General features: G+C 36.4%; 1 protein-coding gene across 4 annotated transcripts in view; it reads left to right on the top strand.

Moving 5' to 3' along the window:
• The window catches only part of MYT1 (myelin transcription factor 1), a 410503-nt gene that overhangs the window by 276668 nt on the left and 108835 nt on the right, over positions 1-25000 (top strand). For 2 of the 4 annotated variants that reach the window (XM_044090389.1, XR_006367157.1), the window contains exons 11-15: positions 1484-1683; positions 9578-9865; positions 11402-11556; positions 16312-16374; positions 19058-19126. In XM_044090389.1, coding sequence (XP_043946324.1) covers positions 1484-1683; positions 9578-9865; positions 11402-11556; positions 16312-16374; positions 19058-19126 — 775 coding nt within the window. The remainder of the gene's footprint in view (positions 1-1483; positions 1684-9577; positions 9866-11401; positions 11557-16311; positions 16375-19057; positions 19127-25000) is intronic. The other 2 variants (XM_044090390.1, XM_044090391.1) reach the window with 2 other exon arrangements.

The raw sequence follows: 25000 nt of genomic DNA on the forward strand, positions 1-25000 counted from the left end.
CCAGAAGGTACGTCTGAAGTTAGCATCAACTTGTGGAATTTTTCTGCAAAAAAAAAAAAAAAATGAAACATCAACTATTCCAAACATTAAGTATTTCATATTTGTGTACTATGTAGTATACATAATTCTCCACTTTATGGGGCATTTATTACATATCTGTATGTGTTTTTAGTATTTTTAATTTCATTGGTATTTTCATAAGCAAGCAGTTTGTTGTGATAACCATTTTCTTTTATAAGAGGAGAACTGGAATAATGAGGGGTTGAATCAGTGCAGAATGCAGTAATAAAAAACTATTACATAAACATGGAGAATGTAATCCGTATGTGATCAGAGAAAAATCAAGAAGACGTGCTACAGCACAAAAAACTGATTTATCAAAACTTAGCCCATACAGCAGAAAAATATTAAGGTGAATACATGCATGTGCTGCATTTCTATATGTTAACAGTAACCGCTGAAGGGACATCAGCAAAGGTGCACATGGGAACAAGAATGAAGAGGTAAGAGCTAGCGAAAATGAGAGCAAAACTGAAAACGTCGCGCAAGCAGTGAAAAAGTAGCATAAAAGTATGAAGATGTGGACAGTCACTGAAAACTAAAAGCAAAGGAGGACCTTACAGCTGAAAAGATCCACCACTCAGGGGCAGGTACTGTTAGGGTAGGTGTGAGGACATAAAATGCTTGCAGCTAGGATTGTATCGGTGTGGTTTGTTTTAATTTATATAAATGTATGATTGTTTATGCTGTAAGTGATAGTTTAATAAACATGTTTCTTGTTTAAAAAAGGGGGAGGAACTGAATTATTTATGTAATGTTGCTTAGGTTATATGATATATAGCTATATATGTGAAGTATAATGTTTGTTATGTTAATTTGCTAATACAGTTTGATTACTTTTATATAGATGTAAATTTGCTTATGTCATAAGTGACAATTCAATAAAGGTGTTAAAAAAAGGTAAGTGACAACAGGGGACAGAAGATTCTACGTGTAATCCTTCTTCCTCCAATACATGTCTTCTTTAATTATGTGGGAAAAATATATAAGTAAAAACCTAAGAGTAACATTCTTCCCTATATGTTATATCAGTGTAACTCCTCAGATGCCTTCCCTATATGTTATATCAGTGTAACTCCTCAGATGTCTTCCCTATATGTTATATCAGTGTAACTCCTCAGATGCCTTCCCTATATGTTATATCAGTGTAACTCCTCAGATGTCTTCCCTATATGTTATATCAGTGTAACTCCTCAGATGCCTTCCCTATATGTTATATCAGTGTAACTCCTCAGATGCCTTCCCTATATGTTATATCAGTGTAACTCCTCAGATGTCTTCCCTATATGTTATATCAGTGTAACTCCTCAGATGCCTGAAGACCATTAATGCCTGCACTGAATTAATATCATTTTAAAGGGTGTGAGGAAAATAGTCTCTCTCGTCCCTTTCATAAAGTGCAACTCTTTTTGTGTCCTTTTAGCTAAACCATTCCCAAAGGCGTCTTCTCCTAGCCATACAGTCTCTGCTGGCTATACGAAGAGTACATCATCCAGTGGCTTTGACTACTCCCATGATGCTGAAGCAGCACACATGGCTGCCACGGCCATTTTAAACCTCTCCACTAGGTGTTGGGAGATGCCTGAGAATCTCAGCACAAAACAGCAGGATCAAGCCAGCAAGGTAAGTCATTAATGTGAGAGGTAAACTCTTCCATTTAACACCTGTATTCATCATGCATACACAGCGGACTATTCAACACAGGTAAGAGACTAATCTTTCAACTACATTTTCCATTTCCTTATGTGCATTCATTGTCCACATACATAGCATGATTCGACCCAGATAGAATGAAAATGTATACAAATAAATTAGTGATGTAAGTTGAATGTCAAACACACTTTTGAAAGTGAAAGCAGAATGCAGATGGCAAAAAAGGCTCAGCTTTTTCAGTTAATGTAAAAAACATGATTTAGTAAAAAGGCACACCAACGTGTATGTATATCACAGTACTTCAAGTCATAAACAGGGAGAAATAAATCAAACTGTCTTACAATCGATGCAAGGTTACTCATGCCAATCAGCTCTAAGCTCAAAGTGCCTATTCATTACTAACATACTCTGAAAGAACATTCCTGACCAATCAGAGTGCGTCTTGCCCTCTGCCAAAAACAATTAAAAAAATGTAATTCCATGGAAAATGTTTTGACTATTGTTATCCTAAATATGGATATATTTCAAGACAGTTTTTTTTCAGCAACCTTTCTCCATTGAGTATCTGTATCTTTTGCCACCAAATGTGGATATAAGTAGATTGTACATCAATCTGCTATATTCTGTGCCATAAAGTCAAAAGACCCAATACCGCAGTGATAGGTATGAGTGCAAACACACAGCAATAATGCTGCCTTAAAGCAGAAACTGGTGAGCCGGTAAAATATAAATACCTGTGTGTCTACTGCTGAGCAGAAGTTACTGGTGTAATATCAGCAAGTAGGGAAGTGCCAGCATTCAGAAGGTAGACCCCCACCTTATCCCAGGCAGTGTCTTTTTCTAAAGAATATACTTCTTCGATAATACAAGAGACAGGCTTAAAATAGTCAGCAAAAGCAACATTAAAATTCTGCAATGTACTAGAATAAAACAGTGGTAAATTTACAAGAGCTTTTTTAATGCTAGCATAAGCAGGTGCTTTCATCTAAGACACAAAATAGCCAGAACCCTTTCAGCAGTGTCTATACTTATCTTTAATGGGGAAAAGACAACTGTGTAAAGACCATATTTTTAAGCTTTAAAAAAAATACACCAACAGATTTAATATAAAATGCACAGAAATGTAACTTATAGTGCAGACCTACAATGAATTCTCTACCTTGAACACAAGCCATGTACACAATTTTTTTCAGCAGACTGTCACTGAAAAATGCTTATAAAAACCTACATTTGGTATTTATGTAGGAATGTATATCATCATTTTTGACAGTTCTTAGTAAAGTTTTCAGAAAATCATGCCTGCATTCTCCAGTATATATTACAGTTGTAAATGCCACTACCTCCTACAGGATTTACATGTTGCAAAATATTGACTGTGTCACGTCGTGGTAGTGCAAGCAGTTTCATGGCAGCATCTTTCCATTGAGAGTAAAGTTTATTTTACTGGAGAAATCATGTTATTTTGACTTTGGATATAATGCTGAATCAATATAGATATGATCTAGCAGTGTATTTTATTCTCCATCTTGAAAAGATGTATAAACACAAATTACAAAAGCTAAAAATAATACATTTTGGTACTTGTCCACTTTAATACCCATTCTAATATCTGTGTATGTTTACCAGGGTTCCTACTAGCACAGGTTTTCAACACTGACAATGTGACATTTGATAGTAAAAGTTTTTGGAACATGTATTTGAATGCTTTATACACTGTACTTATCTTTTTTTCAGGTGCAAAGGTAATGGAATAACTGGTATTTGAGCAAACGAAATACATACAAGTGGTCAGTGGTTGTAGGACACCTAATTGTAATTCACGTAACTGTGCCCATGCTGATAGCATCCCATCCAACAAATGACCACTGAAAGATATCGCTGATAATTGCATTACCAAAAATTAACCCCACCTACTAAAACCACTGCTAAGTAACCACACAGACTCTGATGTAGTACGTTAAAAAATTATTAAATAAGTGCTTTTGCTGGGCTGCATTGCACCCCAACTCCCCCATGTGAGAAACAATGGCCTCCCACACCCCTTTGTGACTCATACATTCTAACTCCAAGACTGCACAAAAAGTCATGAGTTTGTATAATGTTAAAATATCTGCTTCCCCTTCTCCACTTTTCATGATCTCCAACACAACATAATGGTACTTCTCAGTGATTCGGACTTGTGATCACAATCAATATGTGGTGATTGGAGAATTCTATTAATGGGATCTGATTAGTAAGTATTCGCAAGATTCAGCATTCTGTTTCCTTGCACATCTGTTGTTACCTGAATCTAATGAAAAAATTTAGACTATAAAATTCTTAATGATGAACAACCAAAATAGGTGTGTTGTGTAACTACAATGATAACACAGTAATAATGAAAGTCATAACTTGGGTCATGTCTGCATTTCTTTCATGAAATACCATAATTTTGCCCCTTTTCCACACAAGTTCTGCCCCCTAGAATAAGAACCTTCTGACAGGGTATACCTCATTCAACAGTGAAAACCATCATAAACACATTGTCTACAGATAAGAACAGTGATCATATTTTAATGGGAATAATTTCATCTTTTATACTCTGGCTTCTCAATCTATTACCTTCAGACTTGGTACATCATCACCATTTCAGTGTGTGATCAAGGTAAAGAAACTTTGTCAAATTAATTGATTTCACCTTATTTTACTTAAACATGCACCATCCCTGGCAAAGATCTAGTGATCATTAAATGGTGATCAAATGCCATCAGCTGCAGTTCGCAGTGGAGCAATAACCCAGAATAACAACTTGCTGACAGTGGATACCACCAGTAATTTACTATGTTCATGTGAAACAAATTCTAAGGTATTTCAGCTTGTGTAACAAATACACCCACACATACATAGCCCCTGAGAGTCCAAGTCATTCATGATCAAATGACATTTGTGGTCACTTAGTCTTAGTTCCTGACTGTCTCCCATTACCAACTTTTACCTGAGAACATCTCAGTTGAATGACATAGATGACTAAAAGAAAACCTGACAACAGTAATGCATTGTACACACCAAACACACACCCAAGCATACTAGCTGTGACTGTTTAACTGTGATGAAGGACATTAACAAGTTCATAGTTTTCAAACATAGAACGCCCCCCCCCCCCAGTTACCACCTTTAGACTAAGCTATGATCAAATGAAAACAATATACCCATATTAATGCATTCATATACTGTTCCAACTCCCTTCCCCCACATATGTTCATTCAACTATAATCAACTGGCAGTAAGGTAAGAACACTCACATTCAGACTAATTTGTGGCTAGTACACATAAAGGACTTTCTGCTTGGTATACCAAAAATGGTTGCCAATGATAAACAGAAAAAAGTCTGCCAATCATAATTTACTCATTGCATTTCACACTCATCCATCTTCCAATCAGAGAGTTTTCAGCTTTAATCAGTGACAGTATATCAGTTGCTTTGGCATGCAGTGTAACACCCCCAGATTACCATTTTTTTTAAATGTACACCTCCAATGCTTCATTAAGCTCAAGAAGAAAATATTAATTTTATCAGTTACTTTTATATACATACAAAACTCATCCCCATTTGCATCACTGCTTAACTGTAATTGTGGTAATGGTCCATTGTAAACATCATGCCATCCCCAAATTACAAAGTCACTAAACAAAGAATACATACAATCCTGTATTGTGGGTGGTTGCACCTCCTGCACTGATCTTACACTCCCTAAAAGCCCTGAGCATCTTCTTCAAAGTCTTTGTTGCTGGTAGTAATGGAGAGCAACAGAATGCATGCAGGCAATTCCATATCAGCGAGTCTAATGTACGGGGTCTATGAAGTTGGTGGAATGATATAAAAATTAATTTATCATTCTTCTATCCTAAAATGGTCTTCAGAACCAGAAGCAACACACCTACTGGGAAACTTGATCTTGTCTGTTATATTTTATCCTGGTGCCGCAACTGAGACATGGCTAAATGAACTGATGCCACTTGGCTACATAAATGTTACTTTCAACATATTTTTCTAATTTGGTTTACAGGGGTGGGTTAGAAGTGACTGACAGGAAAGTTTCAGAAGTTCACAAAAGGACAGCACTAGTTTATGATAACTAGCGAGGGCAGCATGGGTATTTGCTGTGCACCGTGAACTTATCCAGTTAACAGATATAACAAATGTATAAAACAAAGTGTTGCAGATTATAAACTATAAATTAGTTATCCAGTTGTATTGTGAATTTCTGCTGAAAGTGTGAGGACTGCAATTGCCATTCTCAGAGCAGTGAAATTAATCTGCATAAAGCAGGATGTGTTATCATGAAGTATTCCTTTTTCTCTGATGTACATATAAATGCAACAAGATTATGGGTTGACAGCCCCCATGTCTTGCAAAAAGTTTTAATAGCTATACAATGAATTTCAAGATCACTCTTTCCTTTTAAAGTAATAGTTTGTTTTTTACAGTTGTAGAACTCCCAATCACAGCTCTTGCAGTTGTGATGGAGAGGCATTTTAAACTATCTGCATAAAGTACTTAACCACACGCAGTATTGTGGGTCTTTAAATACCCAAACAAAAATGACCAGACAAAAAAATGGTGATGTTACCTACAGACCAAGAAAAAGAAGTGTGATATGGTTTGAAAAAAAAAAGTCAAAAATGTATATTTTATTAACTTGTATATACCAACTCCAATACTGCACTACATTGGGAAAGGACAAATCCACTAACCCCAGTGTACCCAAATCTTACACACACAAATACCGTTAAAATATGAAAAATGAATTTCTAAACTGTTTTGTTGTAATCTGCACCATTCAAACTATTGACAGTTTGACTGCTTGACAGGAACACATATATGAGTAAAATTAATTCTTTCAGATTATCCCTTCATCAACAGATTGAACGCCTGTGAAATCACAGTGAATGTTCCATTGTTTTAGTGTCTGAAATATCAGACTGTGGATGATCAAATGCATGAGGGTAAAGTAAGTGTGGGCTCTGCATATGAATGATGAATGTAATCTGCAACCTTATTTGTAAAACTATACCTTGAAACTATGCTTATCCTGCAGATAGAGGATACATTTATTTTTCGTTAAATCAATAATGCTTTCACAACAATACAAACATCTTTAATAGGTTATACAGAGACACACTGAGGCAAGGTAAAGAAAAGAACGCAGAAAGGGAACTAAAGAAGAATATAGTTTCAAGGACAGTGACGTCAAAGGCATGAAAGACTAACTGAATTTTATTACCTCTGTGTTAATGGCTATCTGTCACTTGTACACAACATTACTTACTGAAACGTAATCCCTACATATCATTAAATACGACAAAGGGCTATGCTAGTAAATAAAACCCAAACATATTGAAGTAAGAACTGTCAAAAACTGGCCATAATCCCAGTCTTTACATGCGAACAAATCACATAAATCACAATATGTAATGCATCACTGTATGCATATGAAACTCTTATGAAGGAATGTTGACTAAGATTAAACTGTATTACATGGAGCCAAATGGCCACCCTTTGCATTTACCAAAGTTAGGCAACAGTAAACCCATATATTTTTATTTTGATAACACTCACTATAGGTGATTAAATCCTACCATTTTGGGTCACAGAAACCTTAAAGAAAAAAAAAAGGATGTAATAGTAGCAAAAATGCATTGAAATGAATGCTATTCCATAGAATGCTAGTCATACAGCTACACTTTGTGGAGCTACAAATCGGCATCTACACTCAGTATTGAAAAATGTTATGGGAAGCACATGTAATTCACTATGAAAACAACTGACTACAACCGACCTAGTCATGTATTGTTAATGTTCATTCATTACATGTCTTATGCTACACAGCACTGTGGACAAGACCTAATGCTAAACGGGATGCTAGTCCATAGCAGGACACACACACACACACACACACACACACACACACACACACACACACACACACACACACACGTGCGCGCAAACACATACATACACACGCATTCACACACACACACACACACACACACACACAGATGCACACACATACACACGCACGCACACACGTAGACACACACGCACATACACGTGTGCGCACAGACACATGTGCAAGCACATGCACACAGACACAAACACAAGCACACACACACACACAGACATACACACAGGTGCACACACACATACACAAGCACACACACATGCGCACATACACACACACATTCGCACATGCACACATACACACATACACACACACACATGCACTCACACATACATGCACTCACACATACATGCACACACATACACATATACACACACATGCACTCTCACACAAACACACACACACATACACACACACACACACACGCACACACACACATACACTCGCATGCACACCCGTATACACACAAACAAACACACACACCCCTCTATAAGCAATGTGGATGTTCACCAATTCATCTGTATGTGTATGTGCTTCAGATACTTGAGAAAATAGAACTTCTCAGTAAATCTCACATGGAGACAGTGGGAATGTGCAAACTCTCCAGAGAAGGCACCCCAAATGGGACCCAAACAGGGGGACCAAGAGCAGTAAGGTGGCAGTGATAACTGGCACACCAAGTACTGCCCTGACATCAACTAGATAATGTTTCTTTAGATAGCTTAGTTAATGTCTTCCTAAACCAGTGTTACTTACTCTCATCAGGCTTCCAGCACTGACAAACTGGTTAGGTGCACAGTGTCACTGTCACTATAGTTATCTCTACCTGACTGGTTAGATTTAAGGCACAGAGACAATTCTTAGTTAAAATTTAGCCTTACCGCTGCTAGTCAGTATCCTTACAAAAGCATAACATTGACCTTTACCATTTGTTGTTATTACAAGTATGCAACGCAAATTGCTGTCCACATAGTATAATATATTATTTTATCATATTGCAGAGTTCAATTATTTTACTTAAATTTGTTTATCAGGGTAGAGTTCCTGTGTTTTGTACCCTAATGCTTTATTGAAGTTAATAAATATAGAGAAATACATATTTAAAAATGGTTACATGGCCTGAATATATAAAATGTAAAAAAAAAAATTAACATATGCTGCTGTCAAGAATGGTACTTGAGTATGATTTGTTGTGTTTTTTACCCACTAAAAGTTTCCCATGACCACATAACAGACTGGGAACTGCCTGCATCCCTGTCAATTTATACAGTCATGTCATCTGATGGGTGCTGAAGCCAGGACTCAAAAGGTAAAAATACAAGAATAACCTGCATCCTGTGCCATTCAGAGGAAAGGGTATAAATCAAAAGGCATTCACTTCCCCAAGCTACACACATGCACACCCACACTTTGCTCAATATGTATATTAAGACGACTTACGACTGAGAGTTAAACTCAGAACTCTCTCATACAACAGTGAAGCAAACTGACATTGGAAATATATGTATATCAGCATGAAATACATTCAGGCTGTTTCTCTTTTATGTAGGAGAGTATATTTTCAACTAGTTTGTCAAATAATTTTCAGAATTATAGAAGAGAAGACACACACACATGTTTTGTCCTTCCTAGGACTCCTCAGTCTGTCTTAGCATCTTAGCCCACAGGGAGCAAGAACCAGCCTTGATGGTTTTACTGACTTGGGTCATGATGAGTCCAAAATAAAAATAAATTTAATTGACAAAGATCCTCCACAAAAGTTATTCAGCTAAGGGTAACCCAGAAGTACCATTATACAGAAGAGAATCCTAAAATGTCAACGCTTAGAAACCAGCAAGTGGAGATAGTTTGGGATGGTGTACAATGTCACCATCAAGAGAATCATTAGGCCATCTAACTGCACTTCTTGTATTTTCACCTAGCAGACAATGGAGATCGAAGTGGATGAGAATGGGACACTAGATCTCAGCATGAACAAACACCGGAAGAGAGATGGTTATCTCCCATCTAGCAGTCCTGGAATCAAAGCTTCTGACCTCCCTCATCACCAAAGCAGCAGCAGTTCCAGCAGCAGTTCCACCAGCAGTTCCAGCAGCAGTAGTAGTGCCATGACCTCACCACAGTCCAGCCAGACGTCAAAGCAGGAGGACTGGGATGGCCCAATTGACTATACCAAACACAGTCGGCAACGGGAGGAAGAACCTGAGGAGGTAGAGACCTGCACTTATCCTGCAAATTCTGCTGGAATAAATGTGTGTGTGTTGAGTAAAGGGTTTTGTTGTGTAGGTACATCACTATTGGGGAATGAGCAAAGCTCCACTGGTCCCTGCTTGTTTTCATTCTGGCAAGTGGAAGTGCTTGAGATACTTGTGAAACCTACTTATAGGGTCAGAGTTATTCATGACAAGAAATGAACTTAGTAGTGCAGGTTATTTTGAGCTTCAGAAAACAATAACTTACTGATATGCCCAATATGTTTGCATATATATATATATATATATATATATATATATATATATATATATATATATATATATATATATATATTTTCTTTTTGCTTTTAGCTTTTCCCTTGTGATCCAAGTCATTAAGTCATTGCTGAAAACAGCCGAAGAAGAACAAATTAGTTCACTTACTCTGTTATATTTCTTTAATACAGTTTCCATAATATTCATTTTATTGATTTACAGACTAATATTTTCATTAAAAAACTGCAGAATTCCCTTCAGATTACAAGCAAGGGCTTCAATACAGGCAGGTTTGGCAACATCAGTGAATGTATACAAATTCTGCCCTGTTACAAGCTATCCTGCTAAGGTTTATGGGTAGCAAATGGTAGCAAAGGTTTATACTAACTACCCCATGATAATGGTACAGCCATAAAACAATCAGTAAGAATTGATAAATGCTCTAACAAACATTATCAGCTATGCAAGCTTTGACTATACACCTTTCTTCAGATATTAAATGTAAGATGTTTTTCAGACTGATGGTAAAAGTATTCTAACAAGAGAATAAATGAAAATATATGAGTACAGTCTGCTGAAAAACATAGAACAATAAACTAAACATGTTGTCTAGGCACAGCATAGCATACAATGATTTATCTAAATTAGACATTTAATAAATGATGTGTTGTTCTAACAGTTCAGTGGGACAAATCTGGGAGACCAGGACTCAAATGTGAGGGAAAGGCAGCTATTAAAGATTTCTAGTTCTCACTGAAGCATCATAGGTAATGACGGAGTAAAATGAACCAATACGGTTAGCCTGTTTGTGTAACAAAGTAGATTACAGATGCACTGCTGCCATTCTTGTTTACTTGGCGGGTACCTGTCAGAACTGGTTACATTTTGTTGAAATGTGCTATGATAACACTATAAACAATAACATAAGTCAGAGCAGTCAGGTATACATATCTCTCAATGACTTAGAGCAAAAAATCTGGACAAAGCCACAAATAATGAGGGGACAAAGGGCCAAAAATAGGGGCAATTTTTTATATATCGCTCTTATAAACTTAAGAAAGTTGCTAGAATAACAGTTTTTGCATTCGCAAGAATTTTCTAAAGTATATGACGTGTGAAACTCAAATGTCTGTCATTACTTTCTGACTTCAGTCCTCGATGATTTGCCAATGTTTTTCCAGAAAACTAAACATTCTGAGAAAATCTGGACAGTTGAGAGGTATGCAGGTATGTCAGTACATGACATCGACAATGATGCATAAATATTTTTCTTTTTAGTCTGAGCCTGCAGCCCATTCATTCTCCTCAGATGAAACAGAGGACCTGGATCTGCCAGACGAAAGCTTGGAAGATCGGAAGTACCCAGGGGAGGTCACTTCATCCAACTATAAACTCAAATTTGGACCAAAGGATGGCAAAAAAGAACTCCTCAGGTATGTTTCTCTGATTGCATTTGAACTAGTACCAGCCATGTACCAGCCATGTGTAAGTTGGAGGTCATGAGAATATTGTCAGAGGATGTTTATCTTTGCCTTACCAACCTAGTCTGTGTCTGGTATCTGCTGCAAACCATTAGCTGACTTCCAAGTGCATGAAAGATGTGTGAATGACAATGATGAACGAGTCATCCCCAATGACTGTACCACCCCCATACAAACAATTACACCACTTACTATATCTCTGTGTCTCAGCACTACCCCAGGAATGATCACCATGAGAGGTGGCTAGGTCTGTCCTGTCCATGGTCTACCTAGTAGTACTTCACAACTGGGGTAATAGCAGGACATTAACTGGGAAACTAGGCTTATTATAGTCTATCCAAACTGACTTCCTGCACTAAGCAAATGGCTTTGCTGCTGTATATATTAGTTGGGACATAAAACTGATAGAAAAACCTAAATGTATAGTATAACGATAACATTTTTAATAAGAATTTACATACAATATGCAGTTATACAGTACCTGTTATACAATCATCATACTATACATCATATTATACATCATTCTGCACATCATATTATACATCATACTATACATCATACTATACATCATAATACATCATCTTATACATCATTCTATACTGCTATACATCATACTATACATATTATACATCACACTATGCATCATACTACACATCATATTATACATCATACTGCACATCATATTATACATCACACAATACATCATATTATGCATTACACCATACATCATGCTATACATCATACTGCTATACATCACACTATACATCCTATTATACATCATACTACACATCATATTATACATCATACTATACATCATATCATACATCATCCTATACATCATTCTATACTGCTATACATCATACTATACATATACATCACACTATACATCATATTATACATCGTACTATACATCATATAATACATCATCCTATACATCATTCTATACTGCTATACTGCTATACATCATACTATACATATTATACATCACACTATACATCATACTACACATCATATTATACATCATACTACACATACTATACATCATACTACATCATAGGTACATCATAGGTTCATAGGTTCATAGATTAGTACTAAGCTAACTGCCCTTGCGAGCCATTTTAAGCCTAGCCAATTATCCCTTGTGAGACTCAAACCCTGCACCTTGTGCTTGCAAGGCAAACACCTTAACCATTAGACCACCCTGCCAACCCCTGTATTATACATCATACTGCTATACATCACACTATACATCATATTATATATCATAGTATACATCATACTACATATCATATTATACATCATAGTACACATCACACTACACATCATATTATACATCATACTACACATATTATACATCATACTATACATCATATTATACATCATACTGCTATACATCACACTATACATCATATTATATATCATAGTATACATCACACTATACATCATATTATACATCATATTATGCATCATACTCTACATCATACTATAGATCATATTTTACGACCACGGTGGTGCAGCGGTTAGCATTGCCACCTCACAGCAAGATGTTCTCCGGTTCAATCCTCGGCTGGGATGCCTTCTGTGCGGAGTCTGCATGTCCTCCCTGTGGTCGCGTGGGTTTCCTCCGGGTGCTCCGATTTCCTCCCACATCCCAAAGACATGCTGTAGATGGATTGTACCCTCTAAATTGGCCCTAGGTGTGAGTGTGTGAGTGTGTGTGCCTTCTGTGTAAGGTTGGGCATGGACTGGCAAATCAACATCGTAAAACTCCACTGCCAATCATGAGTGGACAGGTGATCCACTGTGGCGACCCCTAACCGGGAAAAGCCGAAAGAAGAAAAAGAAGAAGAAGATACATCATACTATATATTATATAATACATCTTACTGTACATCATACTGCACATCATGTATACATCATACAGTACATATTATAGATCATACTGTATATCATATTTTATATTATACTATACATATTGCTACACAATATTATACATCATATAATACATACTGTACATTAAATTATACATCATATTATACATCATACTGTACATAATACACATCATACTATATATCATACTGTTACACGATATGATATATCATATTATACGTAATATACATATTATACATCATACTGTACATAATACACATCATACTATATATCATACTGCTACACGATACTATACATCATATTATACATCATACTGTACTTAATTTTATGCATCATACTATACATCATATAATACACCATACTATACATCATGCTGTACATAATACACATACTATATATCATACTGCTACACGATATGATACATAATATGCATATTATACATCATACTGTACATAATATAAATACATCATATTATACATTATACTGTACATCATGCTACACATTATCGTATACATCATAATGCACATCATATTATACATCATACTATACATCATACTTTACATCATACCATATATCAGATTATACATCATAATATACATATACATCACTGTACTTCATATTATACATTATACTGTACATCATATAATACATCATCCTATTCATACTGTACATCATGCTGCACATTATATTATACATCATGTTATACATCATACTGTATATCATAATACACATCATACTATATATCATACTGCTACATGATACTATACATCATATTATACATCAAACTGTACATCATATTATACATCAAACTGCACATCATATTATACATCATCCTTTACATCATTCTATACTGCTATACTGCTATACATCATACTATACATATTATACATCACACTATACGTCATATTATACATCATACTATACATCATCCTTTACATCATTCTATACTGCTATACATCATACTATACATATTATACATCACACTATACATCACACAATACATCATATTATGCATTACACCATACATCATGCTATACATCATACTGCTATACATCACATTATACATCCTCTTATACATCATACTACACATCATATTATACATCACACTATACATCATATTATACATCATACTATACATCATATTATACATCATACTATACATCATATCATACATCATCCTATCCATCATTCTATACTGCTATACTGCTATACATCATACTATACATATTATACATTACACTATACATCATATTATGCATCACACTTTACATTATACTATGCATCATACTGCTTATATCACACTATACATCATATTATACATCATACTATACATCATATAATACATCATCCTATACATCATTCTATACTGATATACATCATACTATACATATTATGCATCACACTATACATCATACTACACATCATACTATACATCATCCTATACATCATTCTATACTGCTATACATCATACTATACATATTATGCATCACACTATACATCATACTACACATTATATTATACATCATACTATACATCATATAATACATCATCATATTCAGCATTCTATACTGCTATACATCATACTATACATATTATACATCACACTATACATCATACTACACATCATATTATACATCACACTATACATCATATTATGCATTACACTATACATCATACTATACATCATACTGCTATACATCACACTATACATCATATTATACATCATACTATACATCATATAATACATCATCATATACATCATTCTATACTGCTATACATCATCCTGTACATATTATACATCACACTATACATCATATTATACATCATACTATACATCATATAATACATCATCCTATACATCATTCTATACTGCTATACATGATACTATACATATTATACATCACACAATACATCATATTATGCATTACACCATACATCATGCTATACATCATACTGCTATACATCACACTATACATCCTATTATAAATCATACTACACATCATATTATACATCATACTGCACATCATATTATACATCACACTGCTATACATCACACTATATATCATATTATACATCATACTACACATCATATTATATATCATACTGCACATCATGTTATAATTCTCACTGTCAGAATACATAGTTAATTGAAAACAGATGCAATTACAGTATATACAGGTGAGGAACATGGGAGTGGAGAAGAAATGTGTATGTGGGTATGAGTTATGGGTAGAAATAAAAGACATATATGAATTGTATATCCCCATGAAAAGGGGCTATTTGAGTGGGCTTATGTGATTTCTTACAAGGAAGCATCTTCATTATTTTGATTTGACTACACAGGACTTTTGTTCTGAGTTTTGGAAAGGGAGTAGTAGATTTTATATGTGGAGGGATTGCAGCCCAGACTTTTGGGGTGAGAATTCAGAAGGCGTGCTCAATAGAGCATAGTTTTAACGGAGGTAGCATACAGGGTGCTGACAGAAATCTAAGGTTGTAGGTAGTAGTTTATATAGCAGATATGGGAATATAGGTTGTCGTATAATGTCATGGTCAAAGTAATGAATTGTAAATTACCTTTGAATGTCCACTGTCAGCATTGAAACCCAGACTTTATTCTCAGTGTCTCCAGCTGCATCTTGGTCACTTAAACTCATTAGCACCGCTCTCTCACTTCTGAACACCAGACCTGTGATTTGTAAAACTCGTCTTTGACCAAAGAATATAAAATGCATATTTTATAGATTGCAGACTTGTTAGAATCTGTTTAAAAGTTCTCTCTCTCAATTTTCTTTTCCTGCTTTTCTCTTTGAACAGTTGTCCCACACCTGGCTGTGATGGTAGCGGACACATCACTGGAAACTATGCCTCCCACCGCAGGTAGGTTCAAGATTCATCTCCAGTTTGTTGCACTGTAAGAGTTTCTAGGGATATTTTTATTGCTGCCAGTGGGGATACACAGAATGTTAAGTAAATCTTGAGATATCAGCTGCAGCTGTACATAAGAGGTGCCAAAAGAGGATGAGACTGGGACAGTTTATTGATGTGTTCATTGATAAAGTAAACATACTGATGCAGGACCCATTTTCATATGTAACCTGCGAATGATATAGCTCTTAATGACAATTTACAGTTTGCAGAATCTTAGTCATGAATTCTATGATATTTGTTGAATTTGCAATAAATATGGATTTTGATTTCACCATCAGGTCTCATTCATTTAGAAGTCATATTCTTTACTGTTAGTTAATATAGTATGGCTTTATATACTTCACAACCTCTTAACACAAGAATTCTGGACGAAGTAAAAAATAATAAGGGGACAAAGTGGCAAATTTTATAAGGAACATACCAAAAAAATATGAGGCAAAAATCTGAACATTCTGCAAAATTCTGGAGAGTTCGGATGTATAATTGGCTTTTTATTGCTTTGCTACTCCAATATCAAGTGGTCTGATGATGTATTCAAAAATCTAGTTGTCACTATTGAACTTGATTGCGTTTTATTTCTTTTGGCTAGATATGCCACAATATAAATGTTTTTGGAGGCATGTCTAGCCATCCTCTATGAAACTGGGAAATCTAAAAAAAATATAGGTGCAGTAAGTAGTTCTTTGCACAACACCATTCACTGTTGAATATTGCCCTTTATTCCATTGGAAGTCTGCGTTTGTTTAGAAGGACTGTTCCTTGCAGGTTCCAGTATCTAAAGCTAGTTGCCCAGAAGTATTCACTTTCATTTTGTTGTTGTTGTAGGACTGGCAATGCTCTCATAAACACAGTAATACCATCAGAAATAGATGACTTTGTAAAATAAGTCTGGACAATCTACCTGGATTTTTTTCTTTTACCCCAGGAAGCCTTTGTTTAACAATTCACTGGAACCCATTGCATACCCCTTCCATTACCCCTATTCCAGTTACTATTTCCAGAGATGTTGAGGGCCCTTCACTGGGGAATCCCTTCCCAGTGGGAGGGAGAAGCTTAGAGATACTCCCCCTTCCATGTGTTCCAGTTATTCATCAGGTCTGCCACACGCAGTTTGGGGTTTCTCTTTGGTGGGTAATGTAATTTCTACAGTTTTGCTTGACCTCTCTGAGCAGTTATTCTGACTGCAACAGTAGACAGGCATGTTTTAGGACCAGACAGCTTTTCCTAGTGCATTAAAACTCATCACCAAAATAGCTGTAGTATACCCTATAGCATTAGCTGTGAATAAGTGGCTGGTGGAATTTGATTAATGGATGTTCTGTACTCCTTACCTGTCAAACGTCACCCCTGATGTCCACAGACCTGGTTAATGTGCACATACTATCAACATGGATTCAGGATGTTGGAGACAAGAATATCTGTGTTGCAAAGGAACAGTCCTCATCCATGAAAGATGTATACAGTACAACAACTTAGTTAAGTCTGGTAGTTACTGCAAAGGATTAAGGCTGTGAGCTACTAATGAGGTGTTTCTTGTAATCCAGGGTTTGATTCTCTCAGTCTCCATTTGTCTACTCTGTAACTCTGAATGAGTCACTTAACCAAAGAGCACTCTGGGAAATTGGGCTAGGCTTTTAAATGCTTACTACCTATGAACAGTAAACAGCACTGAGATACACAGCAATGAAAGGCACTCTGTTTTGAAATATTATATTTAGTTATTTCTTTGAGGTGTTACTTACTACTTAATAATCCAAAGAGTTTGCAAACTGAAATTATGAGTATTACAAGGAGACAAAAGGTAGTACGCTGAAGGGTATCCATTGTCTAACAACACTTGTTCTGATGGTGCAGATAACATGCAAACTTGAAATAAACAAAATTTGGAGTCACATTGTGATATTCTGAAAGGCTATGGATACAAGAAAATATTTTAAGTTGGAATGTATAAAAATGTATTTTGAAATTTTGAATATATCACTTGTCATCTTTTTACCAAAAATGAAAATATCCAAAACTCTGTAGCTCTGGAAACAGATTACCTAGCCACAGTCTTCTGTGAGTTAAAAATAATATAAAAACAAACAGAAAACACCGGAAGCCTGGATGTTTAGAAAAGTCAACATATTTCACAATCCAAGATACCTGGTATTAAACAGGATTAAACATCTGCTACATTGTGTTGTTTATATATATATATATATATATATATATATATATATATATATATATATATATAAAACACACACACACATATATATATATATATATATATATATATATATATATATATATATATATATATGTTAGACTAAGCTAGGTAGCATTTAGGATAGTTCACCATTAGCCCAAACATGGTGCAAAATGGTTAGTTGAGGAATTTATTTGCGCATGTTGTGTGTTCATTTTCTATGCTAGCTGTTTGTTAACCTGACTTAGAGCATTAAGTAATAAAAACAAGCGATACACAAGACCTTTGTCTCCTCCATTCATTTCACAGCATGTTACGATGTGATGCAACAGCTTTTCCTTCCTGTCGCTCTGTCACACACTTCTGCTTTACCCCATTCTACCTTGGTATGCCTCCTCTCTTTTCATTTGCTTATTCAGATTTCTGTCTCTTCTCTTTCAGCCTGTCTGGTTGCCCTCTTGCTGACAAGAGTCTTCGAAATCTCATGGCTGCCCACTCTGCTGACCTCAAGTATGTTTCTGCTGAACCAATCCTTTTGAATGTTGCATGCTTTTGTTTTTTCTTATGAGTTGGTGGGGAAGGGAGATAACTGTTTCAAGGTGACAGATTTAATGACATGAGAGACACTCCCTGTGCATGAATGCACACTGAGAAGAAGGTAAGAAACATATTAATACAAAGCATTTCTTGTAGTCCAATTTAAGCAGCTAGCAAAATGGAACTTGCAGGATATGGAGTTAAAACCAAATATGAGTGTTCTTGGTTTGTGCAAAGGCGAACCTTTTTGACTAAGTTTGCACTTAGACATATAAACATTAATTGTTACAGGACCAGTTAAAAGATCTAGAAATGCCAAAATAAAAAAACAGGTAAAAAGAAATGCATTAAATCTTAAAAAGCAACTCCATATATATACATGTGCTCATTAGATGGTTTTCTGTCTAGCATTGTCTGATGTCACAACAAAATCCAATGTAGGTTTGTATGCTGCTTTAGGTGGGTATTTAGTCGTGGGCTGTTTGAATGCCCGAGTGCATGGAGTATATCTGCAGCAGTACCAGTCCAGTGACACATGAACTGTATTAACACTCGCAGCACCAATCAGTGTTGCATAAACTACACCAAACACCATCCAAAGAGAGAATGATCTGGTCACCAGAGGAGGACAGCAGAGGGTAAGGTGTATAACCAAATTGCGGGTGGACACTGGTGGTACAGACACACTCTGCAGAAGAGAAATTGATCTGGAAAAGAATATTAATGGCATCACATGTGCTGTCTTACAAAACACAAAAACAAAAGTTGGCAAAACAAATGCTGGTTCTTCAGGACCACCACAGCCATGCCAATTGGTGATCCTCAGAGCCACGCTGTCAGCTTTTTGTCTCCCAAACCAAATCAGAGAATCTAGAAGAAAGATGTGTTAGGTAGGATCTAAGACAAATAACCACAACAAAATTGTTTGAGGCTGATAACTTGTATCTCCAGGAATATTTGGATAGAGATTGTTGGCTAGGGTTGTAATGGCCTGAAGACAGATTGCCTATTAATTAACTATGAACTAAATACTGAAAACCCACACATACCAAAATCCCAGAAACAACCATATGCATACTGAAGAAACTGCAAATTGAGTGGCCATAAAGACTGTTGACACAGAAAAAGCAACATACCCATTTCTGCTAAGGGGCAAGCCCCCGTGCATCGCTATAACCCTTGTTATTTATATGTACTGACTCCATAATTGTATAAACATGAAGAAGAGTAAACTCTTGCTAATCTGTGATAGTATTAGCTTCCTCATTTGTATGTTAGCACAGTCTTCAGTCTGGTAAGCTAATGATAGTGCTGTTCGGTGATCAGGACCTGAACACTAGCAGCACTTAACAACAGTGGCTGGACCCAATAAATTGCCACATACTCATTGGTCCATGATTGGGTATCCTGTCCCCACTAGGAAAAGGGGAAGTGAATGAGATATGAAAATCCTTTCAAGATGAATATAGTGACATTTAGCTTTAGGGAGTTATGGCTCAGACTAGCAGTTATCTGCCTTCAAGCAATACTCTGTGCAGAAACAAAGCCAAATGCTGAGGAAGTACTAATTGGTTAGAGGAATGACTGAAAGATGCCTTTCTTTTTTAATATACATAAGAGTTTGTTTGTGTGTGTGTGTGTGTGTGTGTGTGTGTGTGTGTGTGTGTGTGTGTGTGTGTGTGTGTGTGTGTGTGTTTTAAATGAGTTAATGTATGATTGCTCATTCATTATAAAATGACCAATAATGATTAACTATGCAAAAACGAGTTAATTGATCCTTATTAAATTTTCTGTAGCATGCCAATATATTTGTAGCAAGGTATCTAAGTCATGATTATCAAGAACAACATTCAGCCAGTCACACTAACATAGTCATTTAATGGTTTATCAAGAAACAGAACTCTTCAGCTATTCTGTCTACATAATTATATGACCTTATACATGGTGACATCAGAACTCCTGATGGTTGTATGGCAAAGCACGTTAAAGTTCCCCAGACAAGCAACAGGAAGACGCCTGGCTCTTTTTCATTACTTGCAGCCAGACCTGACATTACAGCATTAGAAATGTATAGTGTTCAACAAAGAGCAGTCATTATTAATGGCATCCTCACAAGGAGCAGTCGTTATTAATGGCATCTTGTTCTTCACTCCTGCAGGTAACTCAGGAGTCCAGAAGGAAGTTCTATTGGTACAGCAGTGCAATTCTGTAAAACAGCTCATAGTTTCACTTGACCTAATGTGGTAAAGCAGGCTTGGCGTTAGCATGGCACCTTAGTAAACTGTCCTGTATCTACTAATCAAAAATAAAATAAAAAATTATTGTGCTTTATCAAGGCTGCCATTTATTTTACAGAATGTTGTGCAGTTTGTGAATTTACATACCTGTCACGAAAACAGGTTGTTTTTATTTTTAGTACTTTTTACTAGTTTTCAGTGACTTTGTTTAACACAGTTAAGTGTGCCACCTTGTGGTTTTAGATGGAATGGCAGCAATACTTGTGTGGTGGAAATAGTTTGTATTTAACTTTGTGTTACAAAGTAGAGGCCTTATTTATTCTCACTGTCATTTCATAAATGTAAACAGAACTGTTTCCATACAAGATCTTGTTATTCTTCCAACAACACCTTCTTACACAACCTTGTGCTTGTCATATTAGTGACAAGCTGCAGGTATTGAACTGTGTCACAAGCAGAAGGCTATAAGCACCACAGCTGTCTCACATTCATAAACAGCCCAGTACCCACATAAAATGAATACGACACTGAAAAGATTTATGTGCACATCATCCAGAGATCATGTACTGCCAGACAAACATGACAGTGATCCTTAAGAAATACAGAAAGCAGGAATGTGATCTTAATTGGTGAAAAACTTAAAAAAACTAAATATTTCACATTGTTTCAGAATCCAGATAGGCTGCAAAACAATAACCTTAAACATACATTGAGCAGTGTCTGGAAAGTTACTAAATGCTTCATAGTCAAAGAATTTCTGTATCAGTATTCTGTAGTGGCCACTGATAGCAATTAGGGGACCACTGAACATGAAGCCACTCAAGGCTTTGACTACGCACTGCTAACATTACAAATCATGACATCCTTCAGTGTCTCATTAAATGTCTAGATAACATAAACATCAAGCTGTCTGTTTCAGATAGTCATGTGATAAGCTTGTTCAGAATGCTCAAACCTGTTGACAACGCAGGCAGTGAAGAACAGATTTTTCAGGCATTTTACATCCTTTAGTGAGTGGGATTGCAGTTTTCAGCAAAGGCTGTTAGAATGCAACGTGAATTTATTTATTTATTGATATTTGAGTAGCAGGAAAGTTTGACTAAGTAGGTATCTATTTTCAGTAGAGGCTCAGGGAGAAAAGCTCCAAGTGATGTGATTGCATTATGTGGCAGCTTTGAAGAAACTGAAAAATCATACAATATACTACAACTAGGGATACTGATATGTTTGTTTCTTTTGGCTTTTCCCAGTTAGGGGTCACCACAGCGGAACTCTGGTCCGCTAATGATTGGCAGTTGATTTTTACGTACCGGCTTGCCAGGCCTGACGCACAACCTTCAACGAAGGTACGCCCATTCACGCATGTCTCCACGCAGAAGATGCTCTAGCTGAGAATCGAACTGGACAGTGTCTTACTGTGAGGCGACAACGCTACCGCAGCACCACCACCGCGGATGGAGAAAAGCTCCAAGTATTACAAAAAAAAAAATTTAAGAACGATAATTTTAAAAATCTTCAAATGTAATACAAAATTGTCTACAGTTTAAATAATTACACCACATTAGATGATGTAAAAACATTGGTTTAAGAATAGATGCAACTTATATGACAATTATTTAATATTTAAAGAAATTTTAACCAGTTTAGAGAGAAATTAAAGGTACGTTATTATACTACATACAGGAATTGCAATATAAAGTGAGACAAAAAAAAGGTTAGCTTATATTTAGAAAGAAGGGGAGAGAAACTGATAGAAGTGAGGAAGTGAGTGAAGAAGGGAGAGTAAGGGGATGTAAAGTACGAATAGGTATTTGTTCAGATTTAGGGAGCAAGAACAGAGCCAGATTATGGCTAGGAAGTGTTTCCGAGTAATTTTAACAGGACCGCTTCGAGGGTATTGATCCAATGGATACAGGTAGGAAGTTCCAGGCCTTAACATGGTACGAGTGCAGACCATGTCCAGCAGATCTGATAGATATGTGGAGAGAGAGAGAGAGAGAGAGATACGTTTTTGGTCATTGAATCGAGAGAGGAGTTTTTGGTCATTGAATTGTAATAACATAGCTGTGTAGAATGGCATTTAGTGCTGGACAAGCAGCTATCCAGATCTGTATATCTGTGGATAATAAGAGACAAACTGTAGTTAATTATTTTAACTAAAGGGGTCATGCTCTGTTTTGGCACACAGGAATGAAGCCTTGACTATAACCCAGACAACTCAGGTTTGACTAGCAGCCTCTGGTACTAGAAGAGGGAATTGGGGCAGTTGTGAAGGAATGGCTGATGCTAGGTGCCCATCTGAGGGGGGTTGTCTGATGTGCTATAACACAAACTCCCACACTGATGCGACAGTGCACTGTACAGCACTAGGGATGTTCACTTGGCAATGTAAGCTGTGCTATGAAGTAATCTTCCAGATGATACTTATTTGTGGGACAATGTATCACACCTTGGAACAATGAAGGTGTAACAGGTCCTCAAGCACATGTGCATGTACATCAGCCATTAGGGGTGTGACTTAGTCCATGATCCTGAAAAACCCTGCCTGCCTGTGAGCACATGAGCATGTACATCAGCCATCAGGGGTGGGACTTAGTCCATTACCCTGGAAAACCCTGCCTGCCTTGATGATGATCTCCTGCAGTCAGCTCTTGCTCTAAGGGGAACAAATGTGCAGACTGATCAGAGTAGAAAAACTACAGGGTTAAAAATATTTGACCTGGTTCTCACCAATATTGCCACTCAGTGCTCAACACCTACAGTTACCATGTACTGGAGAAATCTGACCACCATTTGGAAACACTCACTTTGAGGGTAAAACCTGACTAACACAAAACTGTTCTGTCTTTAGAGACAACCCTAAAGTAAGGTAAACCCAATCCAGCTAACGGATGATTAAAGTTAAGCGCTCGCCTTACCTCAATGATCTCATTTTCCAGCTGACACATTTGCAGATAATTTAAATGCCCATCTCAAAACATGCAATGAGGCATCTGTCCCCATAAGACATAAAAACGAAAACAAATTCAGGAATAAACCCCTATGATGGAATCCTAGTACAAACAAATTATATGATAAGAAGAAATTCATAACATGTAATAGCAAACTTAACACCCTGTTATTTATAGATTAACTCACAAAGATCAACAAAGGACTCAGAAACAAAATCAAATCCTCAAGTAGGAATAGACTGAGAATTGCTACCAGTGCCAGGGCAGACACAGAGCTTTCTTCAGTTTTGTCAAAATCCTTAGCGATAATGACTAGCGATGCTCAGAGCTAATACATAACAACACCTACCTACTTCCTAAGAACATAGCCAACATATTATCTGTCAAATTTAGCTCTAATTTTAGTCTCCTATCCATCAACTTATTCACACCCACAGCACCCCATCTGGCCACCTCCAAGCAAGGTCTGAATACTTATCCAAGGCCAAAAATACTTGCTTCACATGTCCTGATAATCTGTTAGCCCACCTTCTTGTCAGCATTAGACATTCTACAAGGGGGGATCGACTACTGATCCAGGAAACTATAGACTTATAAGCTTCACCTGCCTTATCCACAAAGCAATGGAGTGCATTTTTATGGAATTTATTAACAAGGGC

Source organism: Protopterus annectens, chromosome 12.part0 (assembly GCF_019279795.1).
Source record: "Protopterus annectens isolate FY-2018-M chromosome 12.part0, PAN1.0, whole genome shotgun sequence".
Classification (NCBI taxonomy): domain Eukaryota; kingdom Metazoa; phylum Chordata; order Ceratodontiformes; family Protopteridae; genus Protopterus; species Protopterus annectens.